The sequence below is a fragment of the Leucoraja erinacea genome, chromosome 11, assembly GCF_028641065.1.
Source record: "Leucoraja erinacea ecotype New England chromosome 11, Leri_hhj_1, whole genome shotgun sequence".
Taxonomy (NCBI): Eukaryota; Metazoa; Chordata; class Chondrichthyes; order Rajiformes; family Rajidae; genus Leucoraja; species Leucoraja erinaceus.
Window position 1 is genome coordinate 8,777,448 of NC_073387.1, and position 23,779 is coordinate 8,801,226.

At 45.3% G+C, this 23,779-nt stretch overlaps 1 protein-coding gene across 1 annotated transcript in view; it reads left to right on the top strand.

Moving 5' to 3' along the window:
- LOC129701886 (uncharacterized) overlaps positions 1 to 23,779 on the top strand; it is a 71,874-nt gene that overhangs the window by 3,002 nt on the left and 45,093 nt on the right. The window contains exons 2-4 of the mRNA XM_055643374.1: positions 4,763 to 4,941; positions 5,978 to 6,183; positions 21,800 to 21,937. Coding sequence (XP_055499349.1) covers positions 4,763 to 4,941; positions 5,978 to 6,183; positions 21,800 to 21,937 — 523 coding nt within the window. The remainder of the gene's footprint in view (positions 1 to 4,762; positions 4,942 to 5,977; positions 6,184 to 21,799; positions 21,938 to 23,779) is intronic.

Below are 23,779 nucleotides of genomic sequence, written 5' to 3' on the forward strand. Positions count from 1 at the left end.
GCTGTCCTCCTGTGCTATACCGTCAATGTTTGTTTTCCTGAAGTCTATTTACTGCTGCAATGTAGGCGGACGCATCAAGACACTTGAAATAGCAATAAATCTGTCTTTAGTTCGTTAGAATCATCTTGCCGATTCCTAATATTGCGGGATGGGTTATCTTTACAACAAAACCAAGAAACAGAGGAGTCTTGGATTCACATCTCTTCCGGGGTGAAGCCCATTCGCCTGCTCGCCCCATGCCCCGCACCTCGTTGCAGTATCCGAGCGGGTCTCTAGTGTCAGAGACACGAGTACGAACCCCGGTTTACACTCTCACCCCTAGTTCATTAACATACCTCTGGTTTCCTCTCTCATCTCAGTTTACTCTCCCAATTCCATTTTATTATTTTATACCCCCCATCCTCTCAGCCCCTGTTCATCCACACACCCTCAGTTTCCCCTCTTACCCCCAGTTTCTACTCTAACCCTCAGTTTAGCCCCTCTCAGCGTATCCTCCCAACTCAGTTTACTCCCAGTCCAGTTTATCCTCTCAACTCCAGTTCACCCCCTCAATCCTTCAGCCTGTAAAGTGAAGATCGGCTGTATCCTAAGCAACAATGCGTAACTCCCTGATGAGCTCAATGCATTATATGTTCCGTTTGAACAGAAGGTCAGTGGACTGACTTCATTCCCCCGACAGTCTTGTGTCTCAGTCTGAAGAGGGGTCTTGATCCGAAACGTCACCCATTCCTTCTCTCCAGAGATTCTGTCTGTCTCGCTGAGTTACTCCAGCATTTTGAGTCTATCTTCGGTGTAAACCAGCATTTGCAGAGTCTATCTTAAGGGACAGGTTTAGGGGTGAGGGGGAACTTCTTTACTCAGAGAGTGGTAGCGGTGTGGAATGAGCTTCCAGTGGAAGTGGTGGAGGCAGGTTCATTGGTATCATTTAAAAATGAATTGGATAGGCATATGGATGAGAAGGGAATGGAGGGTTATGGTATGAGTGCAGGCAGGTGGGACTAAGGGGAAAAATTTGTTCGGCATGGACTTGTAGGGCCGAGATGGCCTGTTTCCGTGCTGTAATTGTTATATGGTTATATTATCTGGCTTTTTTCCACCCCATCTCTCCTCCAGCCCCCCCCCCCCCCCCCCCCCCCCATTACAATCAGTCTGAAGTAGTTCTAACCCAAAGTGCCCCCCATCCATGCCTCCAGAGTAGCTGCCTGACCGCTGAGTTACTCCAGCACTTTGCGTTTTTTAACATGGGGAAGTAATCCCCACATTGCAGTTTAAAGTTATTGATGAGTTTGTAAGCTTCACTCTATTCGTTCGAAGTCAGGGTGCATTTAGCTTTTGAGTGTTTAACGTTGATATTAAATAATATCTCTCAAGGTTAGTGAGACCAGAATTAGTCTGGGTTTTACAGTTGTTTGATTTAATTGGATTTAGCGATAGTCTTTATGGGACCAAATCAGTCTATTTGTATCTGTCTCCTGGAAGAGCATGCAAGAGTTTGTCAATGCTTGGTTAACAGTAAGTCCCAGTAATTAGATGTCAACCCCATCTCTGCTCGTGAGTAAAGCACAAAGGGAACTGAGCTTCTGAGCAAATTCACCATCTGCTGGATAGTGGCCAGAAACTACGACAAAGGATCTGTGAAACCACTGCTGCTGCCTATTGCAATGGGTGACATGACGACAGTAATGAAGCAAGTAAGCAGGGATCCCCAGGAGAATAAGTCTGGAAGATGAAATTCACGCCACATGCAGTCATCCAAACCCAATATTCCCACAGTCAAGTGGTAATGGGCTAATAGGTGAGCTGTAGACATCAGTCTATAGCTCACATTGTGTATAATTTGTGGCCTAATTCTTTCCCCTTATCACAAAAATGCTATGTCCATCTACTGAAAGACACAGTCATGAAATAATTCAGTGGGTCAGGCACACTGTGGAGGGAATGTCCATTGCAGTTCTGTGGACTTTGGAAATAGCCTTTCTCTATTTCCTTCCTTTCCTCCTTCCCTCCTTCCCTCCCTCCATCCCTCCCTCCTCCTTCCCCCTCCTCCTCCCGTCCTTCCCCCTCCTTCCCCCTCCTTCTCTCCCTCCCTATTTTTCTCTCTTTTGTTCTTTTTTCTCTTTCTCTCTCTCCCCAGTTCTTCCCCTACCTTTCTCCACTATTCTTTCACCATCTGTTCCTTCCCTCTATTTCTCCATTGGTTCTCTTTCTCTGCTCTATTCCTGTTTCTCCCTCTCTCTCTATCTCTTTCCTTCCAATGCGCACACTCTCTCTCCCTTCCTTCTCTCTACTGTCAGATTCCCTTAATTAATTGTAAACCTTTAAATTCCAGGTACACTGCTCTGTTTTCTTAACCCATGATGTATCCTTCAGTGTACAATGACAATCTTGATAAATTTGCACTGTGCTCATGTCTAGGCCAATTTATCCATTCTGAGGTCTGGTGCCCAGTAGTGATGTATCCAAGAGGCCTGTGTGATCTCCTCACCACCCACCTTGAAGTCCAGTCCTCTGGATATACATATAGACAATAGGCAATAGGTGCAGGAGTAGGCCATTTGGCCCTTTGAGCCAGCACCACCATTCAATGTGATCATGGCTGATCATCCCCAATCAGTACCCCGTTCCTGCCCAGAGTAGGGGAATATCAGCCTTCTATAAGCCTTTTGATATTGTCTGCCAAAATGTATAACATTTTCATAACCTATGAGCACCACCCCCCCCCACCCCCCCCCCCCCCCCCCCCCCCCCCCCCCCCCCCCCCCCCCCCCCCCTATTTCCATTTGCCACAGTTTTGTTGTTCACACAATCTCTTAATATCTCTTTAAAATGTCACACTTCTGCACAATGCTTGCATTGCCATCTGTCCTTGTGCCTTCAGCTAACCTGGTCATCTATATCATTACTGAGGAATGGTTGCCACTCCAGCCTAGATATTTGACAGACCCAACTGATCACATCGTACCATGTTGAAATCTTGGGCCTTTACATATCCACTCTCTCCCTGCCAGTTTCTAAACATATCTCTTGTCAAAGTTTCACAACTTAAGCTATTAATTGCTTTCAAAAGAGCCGATCATAAACCTCTGGAAGTTCATATAAGTAATATCTGTAACATTTTCTTGTCAACTAGTTTTGTTACTTTCTCAAACAATTCAACTGGATTCACACCACATAGAGTCAAAGAGTCTTACATGATGAAAACAGGCATAGCAGCCCAACTTGCCCACACTGACCAACATATTCCATCTATACAAGACTAAATTGTCTGCATTTTGGGCCATACCCCTCTAAACCTATCCTATCCATATACCTGCCTAAATGTTTCTTAAATGTTGCGATAGTACTTGCCTCAGCTATCCCTTCCAGCAACTCGTTCCATTCATCCACCACCCTTTGTATAAAAAAGTTATCCCTCAGGTTCCTATTTAAACTTTCCCCCCTCACTTTACACCTAGGTCCTCTGGTGCTTGATTCCCCAACTCTGGGCAAGAGACTCTGCATTTACTTGATCTATTCCTCTCATGATATTGTTCACCTCAATAATATCTCCCCTCATCTAAACATTTTCAAATCTTCCCACATTGCTCCCATAAAAAGAAAATGGTTGTCACTCTATTGTTAATTGACTCAAGTGAAGATAGTGAGCACAAATGCAACCATCACTTCTCACTTCAATTAAGAAAGACGATATAATGTGGATTTCTTTCAGCACTGTACTCTGATCCCTGTGTTTATGTAAACCATGTTGTTACTACATGTTCTCACTTCTAATTGAACAAGGGGAACTACTAATCGTGGGCAAACCAAAATACTCAGGAGCAAAGTAATCATTACAAAATTAAATGAAAAACAAACACTATTCAATCCATTAAGACCAACTTGCAAGTGTCTCTGGATAGAGTCTGGAACTGAAACGTCACCCATTCCTTCCATCCAGAGTGGCTGCCTGTCCAGCTGAGTTACTCCAGAGGAACAGAGAAAATGTTTCAGATTAATAGATGTGGCCAGACCTGCTGCGTTTTTCTAGCATTTCCAATTTTCATTTTGGACTTCCAGCATTTGTGTTTTGTGTTAAATTTTCACTCACAAGAGTCTCTTCCTTAGTGCAAAATGTCAGCTGATGGTGGCACTGGAAGTTTGATATAAAAGGATAGGTAAATACACCCACCTACTTCCCCATGGCATTATTGTGCAGCATAACATCACTACTGAATGTGGACAAAATGATATATTCCTCCGTAACTTACCCAGGCTATCTTCATTCTAACTCAGCCATTATATAATGTTCCCCTTAATGGGTGCAACTCTGAGAGGAATAGATTGTGTGAGGTTGATTTCTGCACAGTGAGTGCCACCTGTTTGCACCTGCCCTTTTGGCTGAAAACAAAAACAAAATTAAAGTTATAAATGGACTTGTCATTGAAGAGGTAAATCAGGAAATACTTTTCTGTATTAGGTTTGTTGAAACATGGAACTCCCTCTCCCAAATGATTGGTAGATGTTTGATCAATTGAAAATTCAACAACTGAGATAAATCAAAGTTGTGTTACACGAATTTACCAAGGGATTTGGATCAAAGGCAGATTAATTGAATCAACATATGTTTCAAACAATGGGCCAACTGAATGGTGGGGCTTTTTTCAAAGATTGAATGGTCTGCTTGTCTTTCTCTGTTACGCACTCAGAACAGAACACCACATGTGGAATGTAATCATGGTGCTTTGTATGCTAAGTGAATACTTGCTCTCTTGCCTTAATTCAGATGGTGTCATTAAATGGTGGGATCTGGAGACTGGACAACTAACCTTTTGCGTCTTTGAACATATTGGTATGATCACGCAGTTACTGTATTGGGTTGAACCCAAACTTCTTTTCTCATCATCCAATGATGGAACTATCGTGGTCTGGACTATTGGGGCCACTGTGTTTGACAGGATCACGGTACGAACTGCATTCTAGATTTCCCTGTTTAAGCTTGTATTTTTATTCCTGTGTTCCAACTTGTCAAGGAGATTGCTTCAGTCACTATTCCTCAAAAGCTTTCCATGTTTTTTTTCTTTGAATTTGGATTCTGCTCTATTATTCTCTCGTCCAAACGCCTTGGGGAATTAACTCAAGTGCGGTCCAATTTCAAAGAAAAAAAAAAATAAGGAAAGCATTTGAGGAATAGTCACTGAAGGAATGTCACAAATAGTTGATTTTGTGTAGAGTGAGATGCTGCAAATGGTAAGATGATGATCGTCAGAACATCAATTTTGCTAATTCAAAGCTTCAATGATTCAATGATACTATATTGTCACATGTACCTAGGTACCTTTTGCACACAATCCAGTAAAATCAAACTGTAGATAAGATAAGCACGCTCATAGATAAGTGTAAAAGTGCCACAATTGTAGTGTAAGAATAATAAACCACTGAGGCAGTACACAAAGAATCACCACATTCCTGGCACCAAATTGTGCCCTTCATGTTTCAAAGTTCTTCAGAATACAGTCTTATCTTGACCCTAAAGGCCCATTCTCCAGGTGGCGACAACGGGCCATATTGCAGCGGTTGGCCTGGCCTGCCGATGCTGTCAGTGTCCTCCACTGCTCTGTCCCTCCGAGCTGCTGCATGGTACGTCTGATCCAAGAGCTCATCTGACATCTGTGGGGCCTCCAGCAGCGCCCGATCTTCTCGATTCCCCACAGGATTTTACAGTCATGATTACATTCTCAAAATGTACAAGTGCAACTTGTAACCACTAGAGTCGAGAGTGCTACAACTTAGTCAAGGACATACATATAAGCCAAATAATAATTAATGATTCACACATATAGCACATATAGCAAAAACAAATTACAAAAAATGAACGCATTTAAAATGATGTAGGAAAGAGCCCATTTCAAGTGAACACGATTGCTCAAATGGCAAATTGGCAAATGAATGGGTAGTTGAAATACATGGATCCTGCTTTTCATTTTTTTCTCACTTCCAGTTAAACACTTCGGTATTTTGCATGGCGATCAATCATCGGAGGCATCAACTCATTTGTGGATTCAAAAACCAGCTGAGAGTCTTTCCTTTGGATGAAAAGAAAGACTCTGGTCATGTCCTGGATCTGGAGAAGAGTTTCACTAACCGCAGACACAGGGACATTGTGTCAGCTGTGGTCTGCCTTGATACCCGGATATATTCTGTTGGGTGAGTCTGTTAGTGTTTCAAGTATAATAACCAGGGCCGGCCTTAGGAGGTGCGGGGCCTAATTGGGAAAAATGTTCGTAGAAATATAAATAAATAATTATAAATGAGTCGCGTGTCGTGAGTAACATGACAATTCGGGGGAGAGTTCCTTTCACAGAGTGTGGGGAGTCTAGCCACGGATAAATAAAGTGGAGAAATTGACATATTCCTTGAGAGTCAGAGAGAATTCATTTGAGAAGATCTGGGAAAAATGGATCGTTTATTTGAATGAATGAATGAATGAATGAATGAATGAATGCCATTTTATTGTCACTATACACATGTACAATGTGATTAAAAGCAGCTCCTACTCAGTGCAGACGTAATTAATCAAAAACAAAACAAGGGGGGGGGGGATAAGGTGCACAGTTCTGCGGCGCTATATACATATCTATAACAAGACAATGGATGAAGAGAGTGAATAAATAGGATTCCTATATACAGTATGGGTACAGTTACAGTACAAATTACAGTAGGTGGATAGATGGAAGTCCGGGGGTTTGGCTGTGAAGTCAATACATGTGTGAGTTCAGGGAGGTTATGGCTTTTGGAAAGCAACTGTTCTTGAATCTGTTTGTCCTTGTTCTGATGCACCTATAGCGCCTCCCTGAGGGCAGCAGGTCGAACAGGCCAAATGCAGGATGGGAGCTGTCCTTGATGATGTTCTTCGCCCTGCTGAGGCAGCGGGAGGTGTAAATGTCCATCAGAGAGGGGAGAGGGCAGCCAATGATCTTCTGTGCTGCTCTAACTACCCTCTGAAGCCTCTCCCTGTCTGCCATGGTGCAGCTGCCATACCATGCTGTAATGCAGTATGTCAGCAGGCTCTCAATGGACGAGCGGTAGAAGGTCAGCAGCAGGTTGGAGTCCAGGTTGTGCTTCCTGAGGACCCTCAGGAAGTGCAGCCGCTGCTGAGTTTTCTTGATAACCGCCGTGATGTTGTCTGTCCAGGAGATGTCAGCGGAGATGAGGACGCCGAGAAACCGGAAGGTGTAGACCCTCTCCACACACTCGCCGTTGATGTGTAGGGGGGCTAAGTCGGTGCTGTGCCTCCTGAAGTCGACAATGAGCTCTTTTGTTTTCTTGGTGTTCAGAGCCAGGTTGTTTTCTGAGCACCAGGCTGTCAACTTCAGGACTTCCTCTCTGTAGGCTGCCTCGTCTCCCCTTGAGATGAGTCCGACTACTGTAGTGTCGTCAGCAAACTTGACGATGCGGTTGTTGTTGTGGGCCGGACTACAGTCGTGGGTGTAGAGACAGTATAGGAGGGGGCTTAGCACACAGCCCTGTGGGGAGCCGGTACTCAACATGCGAGTGGAGGAGAGGTGGGGGCCGAGTCTCACAGTCTGGGGCCGGTTGGTGAGGAAATCCTTTATCCAGGCACATGTGAGAGTGGGGAGGCCAAGAGTGACCAGTTTGTCGATGAGAATGTCCGGAATGATAGTATTGAAAGCTGAGCTGTAATCCACAAAAAGCATCCGGACGTAGCTCTGCCCCTGCTCCAGGTGGCTCAGCACAGAGTGGAGAGCTACGGTAATGGCGTCTTCTGTGGATCTGTTTGTGCGATAGGCGAATTGGTGGGGGTCGAAGTCTGGAGGGAGATAGTCCTTGATGTGCTGGAGGACCAATCTCTCGAAGCACTTCGTGATTACCGGAGTGAGGGCCACAGGACGGTAGTCATTAAGGCTGGTGATGGGAGACTTCTTCGGCACTGGGACGATTGTGGCTGATTTTAGGCAGGACGGGATAACTGCCTGGTCCAGGGAGAGGTTGAAGATTCTGGTGAAGATGACGGTGAGCTGGTGGGCGCACGCTTTGAGCACCTTACCAGGTACATCATCTGGGCAGGCAGCCTTCTTGGGGTTCACTGCCAGGAGCACCCGTCCGACATTGTGCTCCCTGACAGTGAGTGGAGTAGTACAAGAGCTAGGTGAGGGTGGGAACAGGGCTGTAGCAGGTGAGTGCTGCTGTTGTGATGTTTCAAAGCGGGAGAAGAAGCAATTTAGCTTTTCTGCCAGCGACGCACTCAGGTCTTCTGACTTTGTGGTACAGCCTCTGTAGTTTGTGATGTCTTGTATGCCCCGCCATACCTTCCGTGTATTATTGCTGGACAGGTGGGATTCTATGCTCCTCTTATGGTCCGCCTTGGCTTTTTTAATTCCAATTTTCAGATCGGCTTGAGCAGCCCTGTACAGAGCTCTGTCACCTGACCTGAAGGCAGCATCGCGGGCTCTGAGGAGTGTGCGGACCTGGCTGGACATCCAGGGTTTCTGGTTTGGGAAAACCCGGATGTTTTTGTCCACAGTCATGTTTCCGATGCAGAACTTGATATAGTCCAGTACCGTTCCTGTGAATGTTTCCAGATCCTGGTGTTCGAATATGTCCCAGTTTGTCTGTGTAAAGCAGTCCTGTAGTTTGGAGAGTGCATTTCCAGGCCAGGTTGTAACAGACTTTATGGTGGGCCTGGCACTGCGTCTGAGGGGGGTGTAGGCTGGAGAGAGCAGGAGGGAGAGATGATCTGACTGGCCGAGTTGGGGGAGGGGGATGGTTCTATACGCGTGCTTGATATTGGTGTAGACATGATCCAGCGTGTTCACCCCTCTAGTAGAACACTTGACATGTTGATAAAATTTTGGCAGTACAGTCTTCAAGTTGGCCTTATTAAAGTCCCCTGCAATTATGTGAACACCTTCGGGGTGGGCCAGCTGCTGTTCGTTAATGGTGTTCAGCAGGAGAGAGAGTGCCGTGTTTACATTGGCGTCAGGTGGAATATACACAGCCGTGACAATCACGACTGTTAGTTCTCTCGGTAGAGAAAAAGGCCGGCATCTTACAGACATGTACTCGAGGTCAGGGGAACAATGTTTGTCTATGATTGTCCCGTTGTTGCACCAGTTCTCATGCACGTAGATACAGAGGCCCCCTCCCCTGCTCTTACCGGAGTCCATAGTCCTGTCCCCGCGGAGCAGAAAGCGTCCTGCTAGCTGCATGCTAGCATCAGGTATCCCCGGGTGAAGCCAGGTTTCGGTGATAATCAAAACACAGCAGTCATGAACATATCGATTTCCAGCGAGTTGTAATTCCAGGTCATCCATTTTATGAACCAGGGATCTGGCATTGGAGAGATACAGGCTCGGTAGAGGTGGCTTATGTGGTTGTTTTCTTAGCCTTAGCAAAACACCGGACCTACGGCCTCGCTTCCGCTTCCTCTCCCTCCTCCGTCTGCGCCGCCTCCTAGACCCGACAACAATCCATGGAGAGCCCGATGGTCTCGCTATGTCGTCTGGGGTGTTATGCGTGTGATGAAAGACAATCGAAACAGATGTCTGATGCTGGTCACCGATGTCCATGAGGTTCTGGCGGGTGTAGGAGATGTTCGCAGAACCGATAGTGAAGACGTACACGAACAATAAAATGTACACGAACAACAAGAAAGAGCACCGAGCCTCTGCAACCGTGCGCGCCGCCATCTTGAGTCTGTTAGTGTTTCAAGTATAATAACCAGGGCCGGCCTTAGGAGGTGCGGGGCCTAATATATAATATTATATATTATTATTATAATATATAATATTATATATTATTATTTATATAATAATATATAAATAAATAATTATAAATGAGTCACGTGTCGTGACTAACATGACAATTTGGGGGAGAGTTCCTTTCACAGCGTGTGGGGAGTCTAGCCACGGATTAAGTGGAGAAATTGACATATTCCTTGAGAGTCAAGGATAATTCATTTGAGAAGATCTGGGAAAAATGGATCGTTTATTTGAGCCATGACACCAATTAGATAAATGCCGAGCTAGATATGGGAAGATTGGGTTATATAGAACTAGATGGTATGTTTGTATGAATGTTGAATTATCTCCAGATAACTAATCAATGTAATGTTTTTTTCTTTTTTTAATTTGGTAAGTGAACCACATGGTCTTATTCCAATTGTTTTATTTATTTACTTCTTTTTGTTTTTTGCCCCGATCTACTTATTTTTTTATTTTGATTGCTGTTTTTCTTACTTTGTTTTATTCATGGTGATGGTGTTGCACTGTTTTGAAAATATCTCTTAAAAATCAATAAAAATTTAAGTGAAAAAAAATATATATATAAATAAATAATTATAAATGAGTCACGTGTCGTGAGTAACATGACAATTCGGGGGAGAGTTCCTTTCACAGCGTGTGGGGAGTCTAGCCACGGATAAAGTTGCGGGAGCGTTGAGAAGGAGGGGGTCGGGTTCATGCCAGTAACACTCGCTCACCGCTGCCGCTGCTCCGGGCGCGGAGCCACCGCATTGTGGCCGGGGAGGGAAGCAGCTCGTGTGGCTACGAGCGGCTTCCATCACCGGACAGCGGAACCGACTGCCATCTCAGCGCCTTCTGCCGGGCCGCTCGCATCTGGCAGTGTTCTCCGTCTGAACAGTGAGGGGACCAGCTCAAGAGCAAAGATCATGGAGCGGAGTGGGTCAGCGGGTGATTGATAACATCACAGCGGGCGATGGAGCTTACTCCTGTGTCAGCGTGAACAAGGGATCAATTGAGTTTACTCACCCTGACATATGGAGTAAGCTCCACCGCCCACTGACCTGCTCTTGAGCTGGATGATCCCCGGCCAACCCCCCCCATCTCAACCCTCCTGCCCTCCTCGCAACTTTACCCCTGGCCAGACTACCCACACGCTCTGAAAAATAAGTTTAATTTGACACCTAGTTCACTTTCATATCACATACATTTAATGTGATCATGGCTGATCATCCCCAATCAATACCCCGTTCCTGCCTTCTCCCCATATCCCCTGACTCCGCTATTTTTAAGAGCCCTATCTAGCTCTCTCTTGAAAGCTTCCAGAGAACCTGCCTCCACCTGAGGCAGAGAATTCCACAGACTCACCACTCTCTGAGAAAAAGTGTTTCCTCGTCTCCGTCCTAAATGGCTTACTCCTTATTCTTAACCTGAGGCAGAGCATTCCACAGACTCACCACTCTCAGAGAAAAAGTGTTTCATCTTCTCCGTCCTAAATGGCTTACTCCTTATTCTTAAACTGTCAGAGAAAAAGGCCCTCCGTCCTAAATGGCTTACTCCTTATTCTTAAACTGTGGCCCCTGGTTCTGGACTCACCCAACATCGGGAACGTTTCCTGCCTCTAGCGTGTCCAAGCTCTTAACAATCTTATATGTTTCAATGAGAGCCCCTCTCATCGTTCTAAACTCCAAAGTGTACAAGCCCAGCTGCTCCATTCTCTCTGCATATGACAGTCCCGCCATTAACCTTATAAACCTACGCTGCACTCCCTCAATAGCAATGATGTCCTTCCTCAAATTAGGGGAGCAAAACTGCACACAATACTCCAGGTGCGGTCTCACTAGAACTCTGTACAACTGCAAAAGGACCTCTTTGTTCCTATATTCAATTCCTCTTGTTATGAAGGCCAACATGCCATTTCTTAGCGTTAATGGCAGGTACTTGGGAAACGTGGTAACTCGTGAAGATTTTTCAACATGTTGAAAAATGTCCACGAGTAAAATATACTCAGGATGTAAAAATTGGATACTTTTTAACACGTAGTCATACCGTAGTAGCTCTTGAGTTTGCCGTAGTAGGAACTGGTGTCCTATATCACTATTGTATGTTCATGATGGAAATAAGAATACTCTGTATATTCATTACCTATGAATTGTAGTTTTATATAATCCTCCCATAAGTTCTGAGTTCCATTTCACAATATTATCAGACATACAGAATGTTGCAAGGTAATATCTTGCCCAAACTCCGTTTTATCTTTCTATCTCAATAAATATCACAAAATATGACATTGTTTCAGCCACATTATGACAAAATACAGAATGTGGGTTATTTGTTATCAGTCACCCCCATCCCAGAAACAACTGAACTTAAAGAAGAACGTTTGTTTTACTAATTTACGAGCATGTACCATACAGAGTCCGTTGATCCATATCCAACAAGCTATTGTGATAATTGCATAAAAGGTATTATTGTATAAGAAATTTGGTGTGGAATGATAATCCATCTCAGTACTCATTTAGGCAAGTCCCAAACTATAGATACTTTTCCCCCACCCCCAATCCCCCTCGCCCGATCTTCATTGTACCTACCATTTGACCGATCTTTTACTCAGCTGCTTCCTAACGTTTCCTTCCTATCAAAATCTCTGTGTAACATCTCTGTCCTTATTTTCCAATTCCCACTTTGAAATAAAACACAACTTACGACTTAAAGATTTCGCAGCAGGATCGCGATATAAATGCAAATATATGGTATTTTATCCTAGCATCTCCCCTTTTTAAGTCGAAAATTGTATTTTATTTCAAAGTTGGAATTTGAAGATAGGGACAGAGATGCTACACAGAGATTTTAAACTCGGGAGAGCTCTTGGGTGAACTCGCACAGTGGGACAGGGCTAGAGGCAGCATCTATGGAGCGAAGGAAATAGACAACGTTTTGGGCCGGGTCTGAAGAAGGGTTTTGACCCGAAACGTTGCATATTTCCTTCGCTCCATAGAGGGGGGGGGGGGGGGGGGGGGTGCAGGGAGTCAGATAGACTGCGCAATGACAGGGGGGGATCCCAGTGTGAGAGTGTCACCACCTGCGTACAGCGTTCCCACATCCCTCTTCTACACCAAGCAAGGCACACTCCTCTCTCCCCTCCGCCCTCTCCCCCTTCCTTCCCTCATCATCCCCCCCCCCCCCCCCTCTCTAAAGAAGGAGGGAGAGGGGGAGGGAGGTAGTAGAGGTAGTTTTGGTCTCCAATCATCTCACAAAGGGCAGCCAACAGTGGTGAGGCAGAAGGGAGAAATCTCTCTCTCTCCCTCTATCTCTCTCTCTCTCCCCCCCCCCTCTCTCTCTCTCTCTCCCTTCTCTCTCTCTCTCCTCTCTCTCTCTCTCTCTCTCTCTCTCATCTCCATCTTCCCCCCTCTCTCTCCCTTTCTCTCCCCTTCTCTCTCTCTTCTCTCTTTAATTCTCTCTCCCCCCCCCACCCCCCACCACGTTTATATCTACAGTTCACTCCACGAGTGTGTGTGTGTGAGAGGCGAGCAGTGTTTCTCATTCTGACTCTGCTCCGTGAGCTGCTCGTATTGACAGTAATCGTGTCCAACTCTTACCTGAAAACGTGTGGTTTGCAAACTGAAAATCCCCCCTCTGTCTCTCCACGGCCCCCACACACACACACAGACAGAGACACACATGCAGATAGAGACACACAAACACAGCCTTAGAGACACAGAAACACACACACACACAACCAGACACACACACACACACACACACAGAAACACAGAGACATACACAGACACAGAGTCACAGACACACACATACAGACAGACAGACAGAGTTAAATCCCACCCGTACCCCGTCCCAGACATTAACCCCGACACCAATGTTAACACAGACTCAAACCTCCAACCTGGTCTGCTGTTGTACCGGCACCAAATGAGTTAACACAACCCCCAGATCTGTTTATCCACAGATTGTCTCCCTCCCGCAATTACCCGGCCAGTTGTCTTTCGTTTCTGCTTCAGGTCTTTTAACTCTATCTCCCCCCCCCCCCCCCCCCCGACCAAGAGCGGGCCGGTACGCCGCCGATTTCATACAAATCTGACTCTCACGCACACACCGACCGCCTGCCCGCTCCCGGCATTTAACGTTCAATACTCACGGCTGAGTTCACTGCAGTGCTGGGGATTGCTGCCCTGTGGACTCCCACACCCCCCCCCCCCCCCCCCCCCCCGTCTCGGCCCGCTCCTGCGGCAGCGAGTGACACAATTTAAACGCATTTACTGAGGAATAATAATAATAATAATAATAAATGTTATTTATGGGCGCCTTTCAAGAGTCTCAAGGACACCTTACAAAAATTTAGCAGGTAGAGGAAAAACATGTAAGGGGAATGAAATAAATAGTAGAGACATGACTAGTACACAAAGTAAAGACAGAATTCAATTCAAAACACAATATGAGGCAATTAATGCACAGATGAAAAGGGAGGGGGACGTGGGGCTAAGGATAGGCAGAGGTGAAGAGATGGGTCTTGAGGCGGGACTGGAAGATGGTGAGGGATACGGAATTGCGGATCAGTTGGGGGAGGGAGTTCCAGAGCCTGGGAGCTGCCCTGCAGAAGGCTCTGTCCCCAAAACTGCGGAGGTTGGACTTGTGGATGGAGAGGAGACCGGCTGATGTGGATCTGAGGGACTGTGAGGGTTGGTAGGGGGAGAGGAGGTCAGTGAGATATGGGGGGGGCAGATGGTGGAGGGCTTTGTAGGTGAGGATCAGGATTTTGTAGGTGATCCGGTGGGAGATGGGAAGCCAGTGAAGTTGTTTGAGGACTGGAGTGATGTGATGCCAGGATTTGGTGTGGGTGATGAGTCGGGCGGCTACGTTCTGGACAAGTTGGAGTTGGTTGATGTAGGTGGAGCTGATGCCAAGAGGAATGGGTATCGTTATGCATTAATGACCCATTGTTGTTAACTACTGGCTGTTAACTGCTACAGTAGCAGTTACCACATTGTTTATTATTCACAGCGGTTGTTATCCATGTTCGTTTTGTAAAAAAATCCGTATGCCAAATGTTTTTTAAAATCTTTATTTAACAAAGTGAAATACGGAAAATTAACGCGGGGCCCAATTTGGAAAAATTGGTCCAATCGGCCTAGGACCGCCCCTGTTACTTGAAGTTATATTGCATTGAATATACAGAAGCAGAGAATGCATTGGCCTCAATTAAGTGAGATCCAGAATCCAATGTTTGGCATAGAAATGAATTCATTAAGTAAGTAATTAATGAATTGATTAATTAATAAATGAATGAATGAATACTTTATCATCGCATGCGGCAAGTAACAGTGAAAATCAAGGTATGCAGTTGTCGCCACATAAAGGGCGTCCACAAAGTCACAAAGTATCCCAGGCCAGGTCTTCCTTTGTTCTCAAACCTTCCCCCAATCCCCACCTCCCGACGGTCCCCCCACGCAGGGTCCTCCATTGTTCTGAAGGACCCCCCCCCTCACGGCGGGAATACCACGCTAATTCACAGAACCAAAATTGTTGGCAATGCCACTGCTCAATGTCCGCCCATTGATCAGTTGACAAACAAGACCACTGGTTGCAGTGGTCCTATGGAATGTTAACTGACTGGGTACAGACCAACACTGGGTTGTGAATGAACATCTTATGGACACCATGAAATCATTAAATTCAGAAACCTCCACATACAAATTATAGTTCCTGTGACCAGCAAAACTTGGTTCCTATCTCTCTCCTCTTATAGTAGTTATTCTTTCTTATCAGTATATATATTTGTGATGCCATGCATTGCAATATTGTGGAGGTATAGTTACCACTTTGAGTGAATTTTATATGCTATTTGATCTGCGGACAAAATCCATGGATGTCTATAAAACTTAACCCATTTGTCTGAAGAAGGGTTTCGACCCGAAACTTTGCCTGTTTCCTTCACTCCATAGATGCTGCCTCACCCGCTGAGTTTCTCCAACATTTTTGTCCACTTCGATTTTCCAGCATCTGCATTTGTTTTTCCTTGGGGATGGCTAGTGGTCATAGTATTGTCATGGTGTCGTGAGGTAGAAAATTCAGGCCAATAAATGAAATCAGGAAGGAGTGTCTTAAAGGGAAGACCATGAGATGAGAATATTCTTCTGGCCATGAGGTGAGAATATTCTTCTTTCATTTAAATAATTTTCAAATTAGTCAGAAGATTGTTTCACCAGTAAATTAACAGAATAATGGTATGATGGTGGGAGAGCACTCATTTTAATGGACTAGATTCATGGAAAGAGGCACTTCGGCCCAACTTGCCCACACCGGCCAAAATGTCCTAGCTATACTAGTCACACCTGTCTGCGTTTGGCCCATATCCCTTTAAAAAAGGGAGAGAGGGAGAGGGGTGAGGGAGAGGGGTGAGGAGAGGGAGAGGGGTGAGGAGAGGGAAACATAGAAATTAAGTACAGTAGTAGGCCATTCGGCCCTTCGAGCCTGCACCACCATTCAATATGATCATGGATGATCATCCAACTCAATATCCTGTACCTGCCTTCTCTCCATACCCCCTGATCCCTTTAGCCACAAGGGTCACATCTAACTCCCTCTTAAATATAGCCAATGAACTGGCCTCAACTACCTTCTGTGGCAGAGAATTCCAGAGATTCACCACTCTCTGTGTGAAAAATGTTTTTCTCATCTCGGTCATAAAGGATTTCCCCCTTATCCTTAAACTGTGACCCACTGTTCTGGACTTCCCCAACATCTGGAACAATCTTCCTGCATCTAGCCTGACCACCCCCCCCCCTCCCCCCACCTGTGAGTTTGGGGGGGTGGTTAATTTGAGTGTGATGCCGCCAAGCCCCTACTCCCCCTCCCCCCCCCCCCCCCCCCCCCCCCCCCCCCCCCCCCGCAAACGCTGTTGGGGAAACAGACCCAACGGGTCTGCACTTGGTCTAGTATCCCTTTAAATCTGTCTTATCTGGATGCATTAGTAATAATCTTTCAAAACTCTTTAGATTCTGGAGTAGTTCCTGAGGATTGGCGGGTAGCAAACATAAGCCCACTGTTTAAGAAGGGAGAGGGAGAAAACGGGGAATTACAGACCAGTTAGTCTAACATCGGTAGTGGGGAAACTGCTAGAGTCAGTTATTAAAGATGGGATAGCAGCACATTTGGAAAGTGGTGAAATCATTGGACAAAGTCAGCATGGATTTACAAAAGGTAAATCATGTCTGACGAATCTTATAGAATATTTCGAGGATGTAACTAGTAGCGTGGATAGGGGAGAACCAGTGGATGTGGTGTACCTGGAATCCCAGAAGGCTTTCGACAAGGTCCCACATAAGAGATTAGTATACAAACTTAAAGCACACGGCATTGGGGGTTCAGTATTGATGTGGATAGAGAACTGGCTGGCAAACAGGAAGCAAACAGTAGGAGTAAACAGGTCCTTTACACAATGGCAGGCAGTGACTAGTGGGGTACCGCAAGGCTCAATGCTGGGACCCCAGCTATTTACAATATATATTAATGATCTGGATAAGGGAATTGAAGGCAATATCTCCAAGTTTGCGGATGACACTAAGCTGGGGGGCAGTGTTAGCTGTGAGGAGGATGCTAGGAGACTGCAAGGTGACTTGGATAGGCTGGGTGAGTGGGCAAATGTTTGGCAGATGCAGTATAATGTGGATAAATGTGCGGTTATCCATTTTGGTGGCAAAAACAGGAAAGCAGACTATTATCTAAATGTTGGCCGACTAGGAAAAGGGGAGATGCAGCGGGACCTGGGTGTCATGGTACACCAGTCATTGAAAGCAGGCATGCAGGTGCAGCAGGCAGTGATGAAAGCGAATGGTATGTTAGCTTTCATAGCAAAAGGATTTGAGTATAGGAGCAGGGAGGTTCTACTGCAGTTGTACAGGGTCTTGGTGAGACCACACCTGGAGTATTGCGTACAGTTTTGGTCTCCAAATCTGAAGAAGGACATTATTGCCATAGAGGGAGTACAGAGAAGGTTCACCAGACTGATTCCTGGGATGTCAGGACTTTCATATGAAGAAAGACTGGATAGACTTGGTTTATACTCTCTAGAATTTAGGAGATTGAGAGGGGATCTTATAGAAACTTACAAAATTCTAAAGGGGTTGGACAGGCTAGATGCAGGAAGTTTGTTCCCGATGTTGGGGAAGTCCAGGACAAGGGGTCACAGCTTAAGGATAAGGGGGAAATCCTTTAAAACCGAGATGAGAAGAACTTTTTTCACACAGAGAGTGGTGAATCTCTGGAACTCTCTGCCACAGAGGGTCGTTTATTGGCTATATTTAAGAGGGAGTTAGATATGGCCCTTGTGGCTAAGGGGATCAGAGGGTATGGAGAGAAGGCAGGTACGGGATACTGAGTTGGATGATCAGTCATGATCATATTGAATGGTGGTGCAGGCTCGAAGGGCCGAATGGCCTACTCCTGCACCTAATTTCTATGTTTCTATGTTTCTATGTTATAATGTATCTGTCTAAATGGATTGTGAAAAGGATTAACAAACTCATCAAGAAGGCATGGCTCCATCCCGGGGGCAGAGTTGGATTCATGGGAGGTGGTCTTGGAGGGGAGGATGCTCCTCAAACTGCGGAGCATATTGGTCAATACAGCTCAACCTCTCCGTGATACATTGGTCAACCTGAGGAGTACCTTCAGTAACAGACTGGTTCCACCAAGATGCAGTACAGAACACCACAGGAGATCCTTCTTTCCTGTGACTATCAAATTGTACAACTCCTCCCCCTTCTGTTGTGGGGTAGACCGACTCCCCTCCCCCCTCCCCAATCTTTGCACATCCCCAATCCTTTCCGCTCGTCAGTTTAATTTCATGTTTCAAGTATTTTGTGTTTTATGACTGTTGGCAGATCAATTTCCCTCCTGGGATAAATAAAGTTCTATCGTATCGTATTGTATTATATCGTAAATGTTTCTGAAACAGTGCGATTGTCCCTGTCTCAACTACCTCCTCTGGTAGCACATTCCATACACCCACCATCCTTTGTGTGAAAAAGTTACCCCTCAGTTTCCTATTTAATCTTTTCCCCTTCATTTTAAACCTCCTCTGGTTCTCGATTCCCCTAATCTGGACAAGAGACTGTGTGTCTCCCTAATCTATTCCTCTCATTATCTTATATCTTATATGTCTTATATCTTTACTCAGAGAGTGGTGGCTGTGTGGAATGAGCTTCCAGTGAAGGTGGTGGAGGCAGGTTCGTTTTTATCATTTAAAAATAAATTGGATAGTTATATGGATGGGAAGGGAATGGAGGGTTATGGTCTGAGCGCAGGTATATGGGACTAGGGGAGATTATGTGTTCGGCACGGACTAGAAGGGTCGAGATGGCCTGTTTCCATGCTGTAATTGTTATATGTTATATGTTATATGTTATATGTTATTATTTCATACACTAATATTAGCCCAAAGGCCTGGAGTTGTCATCCAGAGATCTGAGTTCAAATCCCACCACAGCCATTATGGAATTTAAACTTGAATAATCTGAAATAATCTGTCATCTGTAATGATATCTTCAAAATTACCTACATGGCTGTGTAAGAACCCATCTGCTTTATGAATGCCCTTCAGGGGCGAACAAATATATATATTTGCCTTGTATTTGCCTTGTATTCCGGATACTTCAATGTGTATGATTTTCCAATCTCCCACCTGACATTGTACAGCCAGCCTCTTACTTCTGGGGCAACTGGTGATGAGAAATAAATGTGTTCTTACTATTCACACCCACATTCCAAAGATGGAATAAATAAGTTACATTTGCAAAGATGACTCAAGGCCTTAAGACATTGACAATAAGGCAATGCCCAAAGCTAACTCACACAGGGGAAAGGAATAAGGCTTTCAGGCAATGACAGCGTTGGGTTGTGGTTGTGCCAAGTCTGGAAGACAACCCTGCATCAGGCCACATCTGGATGAGCTCTTTATCAATGACAGTTGTCCACTGGCTGATGTTCGACACAGTGCCATGTCTTTGTATTCCCCATGTATCTGGAGGGGTGGATTGCCTCATGAGATGATGTATTTAAATACTGAATGAGTTAGGCTGAATGGATCAAAAGGCAATTTTAGGTCAACATATTTATCTTTGTATTATGTTTTAATATGAAATATATCAAACATTAGCTGAGCTCTGAGCGTAACCATCAAATGTCATGTAGAGAGAATTAGAAATACAGGATTGTATCAAACCATGCTTTAATCTTACGCAAGCAGATCAAAAACACTTATTGGTCTGTCCCACTTAGGCGATTTTTCAGCGGACCGCCAAGTTGCCGGCAGTCGTTGCCGGCAGGGCAACCTGAAAACACACACACACACACACACACACACACACACACACACACACACACACACACACACACACACACACACACACACACACACACACACACACACACACACACACACACCGCTTCCTTCATCTGCCCGTTATGCAGGCAGGGGACAGGGCAAGCAGGGGGAGCGCTGTCTAAAAAGTTCACACGGTGCAAAGCCAAGGCGAAACAGGCACACCACGCAATGAACAGGAAAGTTGGCGCTGTAATAAGACGGCTAAAGCTCGGCGGACTTTTAACATTACGGGTTGGTTATCCTTGGTTCTGAAAACTACTGCTTACCTATTTTACCTAATGAGCCAATGAAATTCACCGGTCAGCACGGGCTACAACCTACGAGAGCCTCCAAGAATCTTCAACTGCCTGGCAACCCATGAGGACCTCCTGGCGACCCACCTACGGCTCGAGAATTCTCGCTACTCTCCATGGCGGCTTCATTCTAGTCGCCGCTAATTTTTCAACATGTTGAAAAATTCACGGCGACCATAATGAGGCCGCGACTAGTTCCTAGAATGCGGGAACTCCTCACAACCACAAAGGCGACTCCCAGCAACCACCCGCGAACATGTGGTGACTATGTGGCGACTGCATGGTCTCCTGCAGTCGCCTAAAAAGTCGCTTAAGTGGGACAGGCCCATTAGATGTACAGCAGGAAGAAATAGCACCATGAAATTCCTAAGTTAGTCATAGTCATACAGTTAGAATATGTTTTGACAGCTTGGAAGTGAAGTGGATGGTTTAAGGCCAACAGGTAAATTAGCACTTTAACAATTTAAGAGGAAGTAGAATTTTATTTTTTTGTGAGGGAGTGATTGTTTCAAGAAATAAAGATATTGAGAGAGTGTATGAGGTGAAACAAGTTATTTTGCCGGATGTTTCTTAACTTTAGTTGGGGGTATAAGGGAGAGGGTGTGGACTTCAACTTTATTTGGAGGTCAATCAGGATTGAAATCAGGAAGGCAGCTCACTGCACAATGAAAAATAGGAGACCTCTGCTTCAAAAAATGTGAATTCAGGGTTTTAATGTGGGCAAGTTGAGCCAAAGGCCTGTTTCCACGCTGTATGATTGATGCTCATTGACTGAAGTTAATAGATTGTTGGAAGGTACGAGTCTCAAGGGATGTGAAGTAAATACAGGTAGTTTAGACTTTTGACTTACAGTGTGGAAACAGGCCCTTTGGCCCACAGCCTCCAGGACCGCCTAGCAATCACCCCATTCACTAGCACTATCCTACACACTAGGGACAATTTTACAACTTACCAAAGCCAATTACATCTGTAATTGTACATCTTTGGAGTGCGGGTGAAAACCGGAGCACCCGGTGAAAACCCCGGAGTCACAGGGAGAATGTACAAACTCTGTACAGACAACACCCATAGTCAGGTTCGAACCTGGGTCTCTGGCGCTGCAAGGTAGCAACTCTACCCCTGCACCATTGTGCCCCCCAAGGTAGTTGGAGGTGCATATTACAAGTGATCTAATTACATGGCAGACTGAGATTATAGGGCTGTACAGCCTATGATCTACCTACGTCCCCTCACCTCTCCCTGGAGATCAGGAGGTAGCACGGGAAGTAAGGAAGGGTGGAAGGGATCTGAGAATGGGACAAATACTGCAACTATAGAGGATTTTAGCACTCACTGGCCTAGAAACATTTTCGCTCCTCTTATTTGAGCAGTTATGACAAGAAATTCATCATCTACAACACCAGTTCCTATCCGAACAGCAGAAGCCTGCAGGTGGTCCACTGCAATCCCAGAGCTCATGATGCTGGAATCACAAATCTGATGGTCGTTCGGGAAATAGAAAGCACAAGGTAAGGTGTACAGTCCATCTCAACTTCAGACAAGACGGAGGGAATCTCTTATTTGCCAACATCCTGCTCTGCAAAATAAAGGCCGCGCAGTGTCCATTTTGATTTTGCGCATTCTATATTACTAAAAGTCTGATCTTGACTGTTTTTGGCTCGCCGTGGTATGATTTCTGAGAGAATGCCGCCACCTATGGCAGTCATTTTTGGCCACCTCGCTCAGAGCCCCCCTCCGCCTTCCGGAACCGGAAGATTGTTCCCATTGATGAAAAATCAGAGAGATGTTAATGGGTTTTTTTAATTGCCATTCTCTCTGCTGCCCCTGCTGGTGGGATGGGGGAGGAACTATAAAATCCGGAAGTGGTGTGCCTCACTCAGTCTCTGCAAGATGGAGGAAGCCAGAGGGTCACGTCTCTCTGAGCTCTGAATAACACTGAACACATGTCTACTCAACTGTGAGTCCCCTTAATGTGGTTTGAAAATGAAAATATGGTTGGTTTGAAGAAAAAAGGCACTATCTTCAAATGGTTGTTTGGGTGCTTTGGCTTGAAGTTAAAAGGCACTACTGCAAATGGTGATTTGGGTGCTTTGGTTTGAAGTTAAAAGGCACTACTGCAAATGGTGATTTGGGTGCTTTGGTTTGAAGTTAAAAGACACTACTGCAAATGGTGGTTTGGGTGCTTTGGCTTGAAGTTTAAAGGCACTACTGCAAATGGTGGTTTGGGTGCTTTGGCTTGAAGTTAAAAGGCACCTACAAATGGTGGTTTGGGTGCTTTGGCTTGAAGTTAAAAGGCACTACTGCAAATGGCGGTTTGGGTGCTTTGGATAACTTCCTGTTTGCACATATTGATTTTTAGATAAAACCCTATCAATTACGACTGTGATTTTGGCCATCTTACTCAGTTCCCCTCAACTCAGCAGGTGCAGAGGATTCTTCCCATCAATGAAAAATAAAAGTGTTATTAGTGTGTAAAAAATGTTGAGAATCTCTCTCCTGTCAATCACGCCATGAATGCCACACCTTTTCCGGTGGGAGGGTTAGGTGTTATAAAACCCAGAAGTGTGGGTGTGGCTCAGTCTCTGCATGATGGGGGAGGAAGCGGTCATGACTCTGTTTGAGCTGTGAATCAACTGAACACACTGAGTGTCTTCTGAACTGTGAGTTTGGTGTTTTGTGTGGGTTTTATCGTGGTTTTATGGTGGTTTAATCCTGTATGAAATGGTATGATGCTGCATTTGAAATTGGTCGCCTTGCACCCTGCTTGAAATGGAATGAAACTGCACTTGAATTTGGCGGCTTTGCACTCTGCTTGAAGTGGTTGGAAACTGCACTTGAATTTGGCGACCTTGCACCCTGCTTGAAGTGGAATTTCAAGGAATAGCTGTGTCAACGGCACATGCACATTATGCGTGTGTCGTGGCGCATAAATGATGTTGCATAAATGACGAGCAAATAACGCCCAAGTGGGACAGGCCCTTGTGTTTCTCCGTTGACTGCAATGACTGAAAAAGGTTGTGAACATTGCCCAGTCCATCACCAGCTCTGACCTCCCCACTATCGGAGGGATTTATCGGAGTCGTTCCCTCAAAAAGGCAGCCAGCATCATCAGAGACCCACACCATCGTAGCCACACACTCATTTCACCTCTGCCATCGGGAAGAAGGTACAGGAGCCTTAAAACTGTAATGTCCAGGTTCAGGAACAGCTTCTTCTCTGTAGCCATTCAGCTATTAAACACTACAACCTCAAATAAATTCTGAACTACATAGATTATTATTGTTATCATTGCACTATTAGTGTTTGTTTTTTGTATGTCTGTTTATATATATATGATCTATATGATCTGC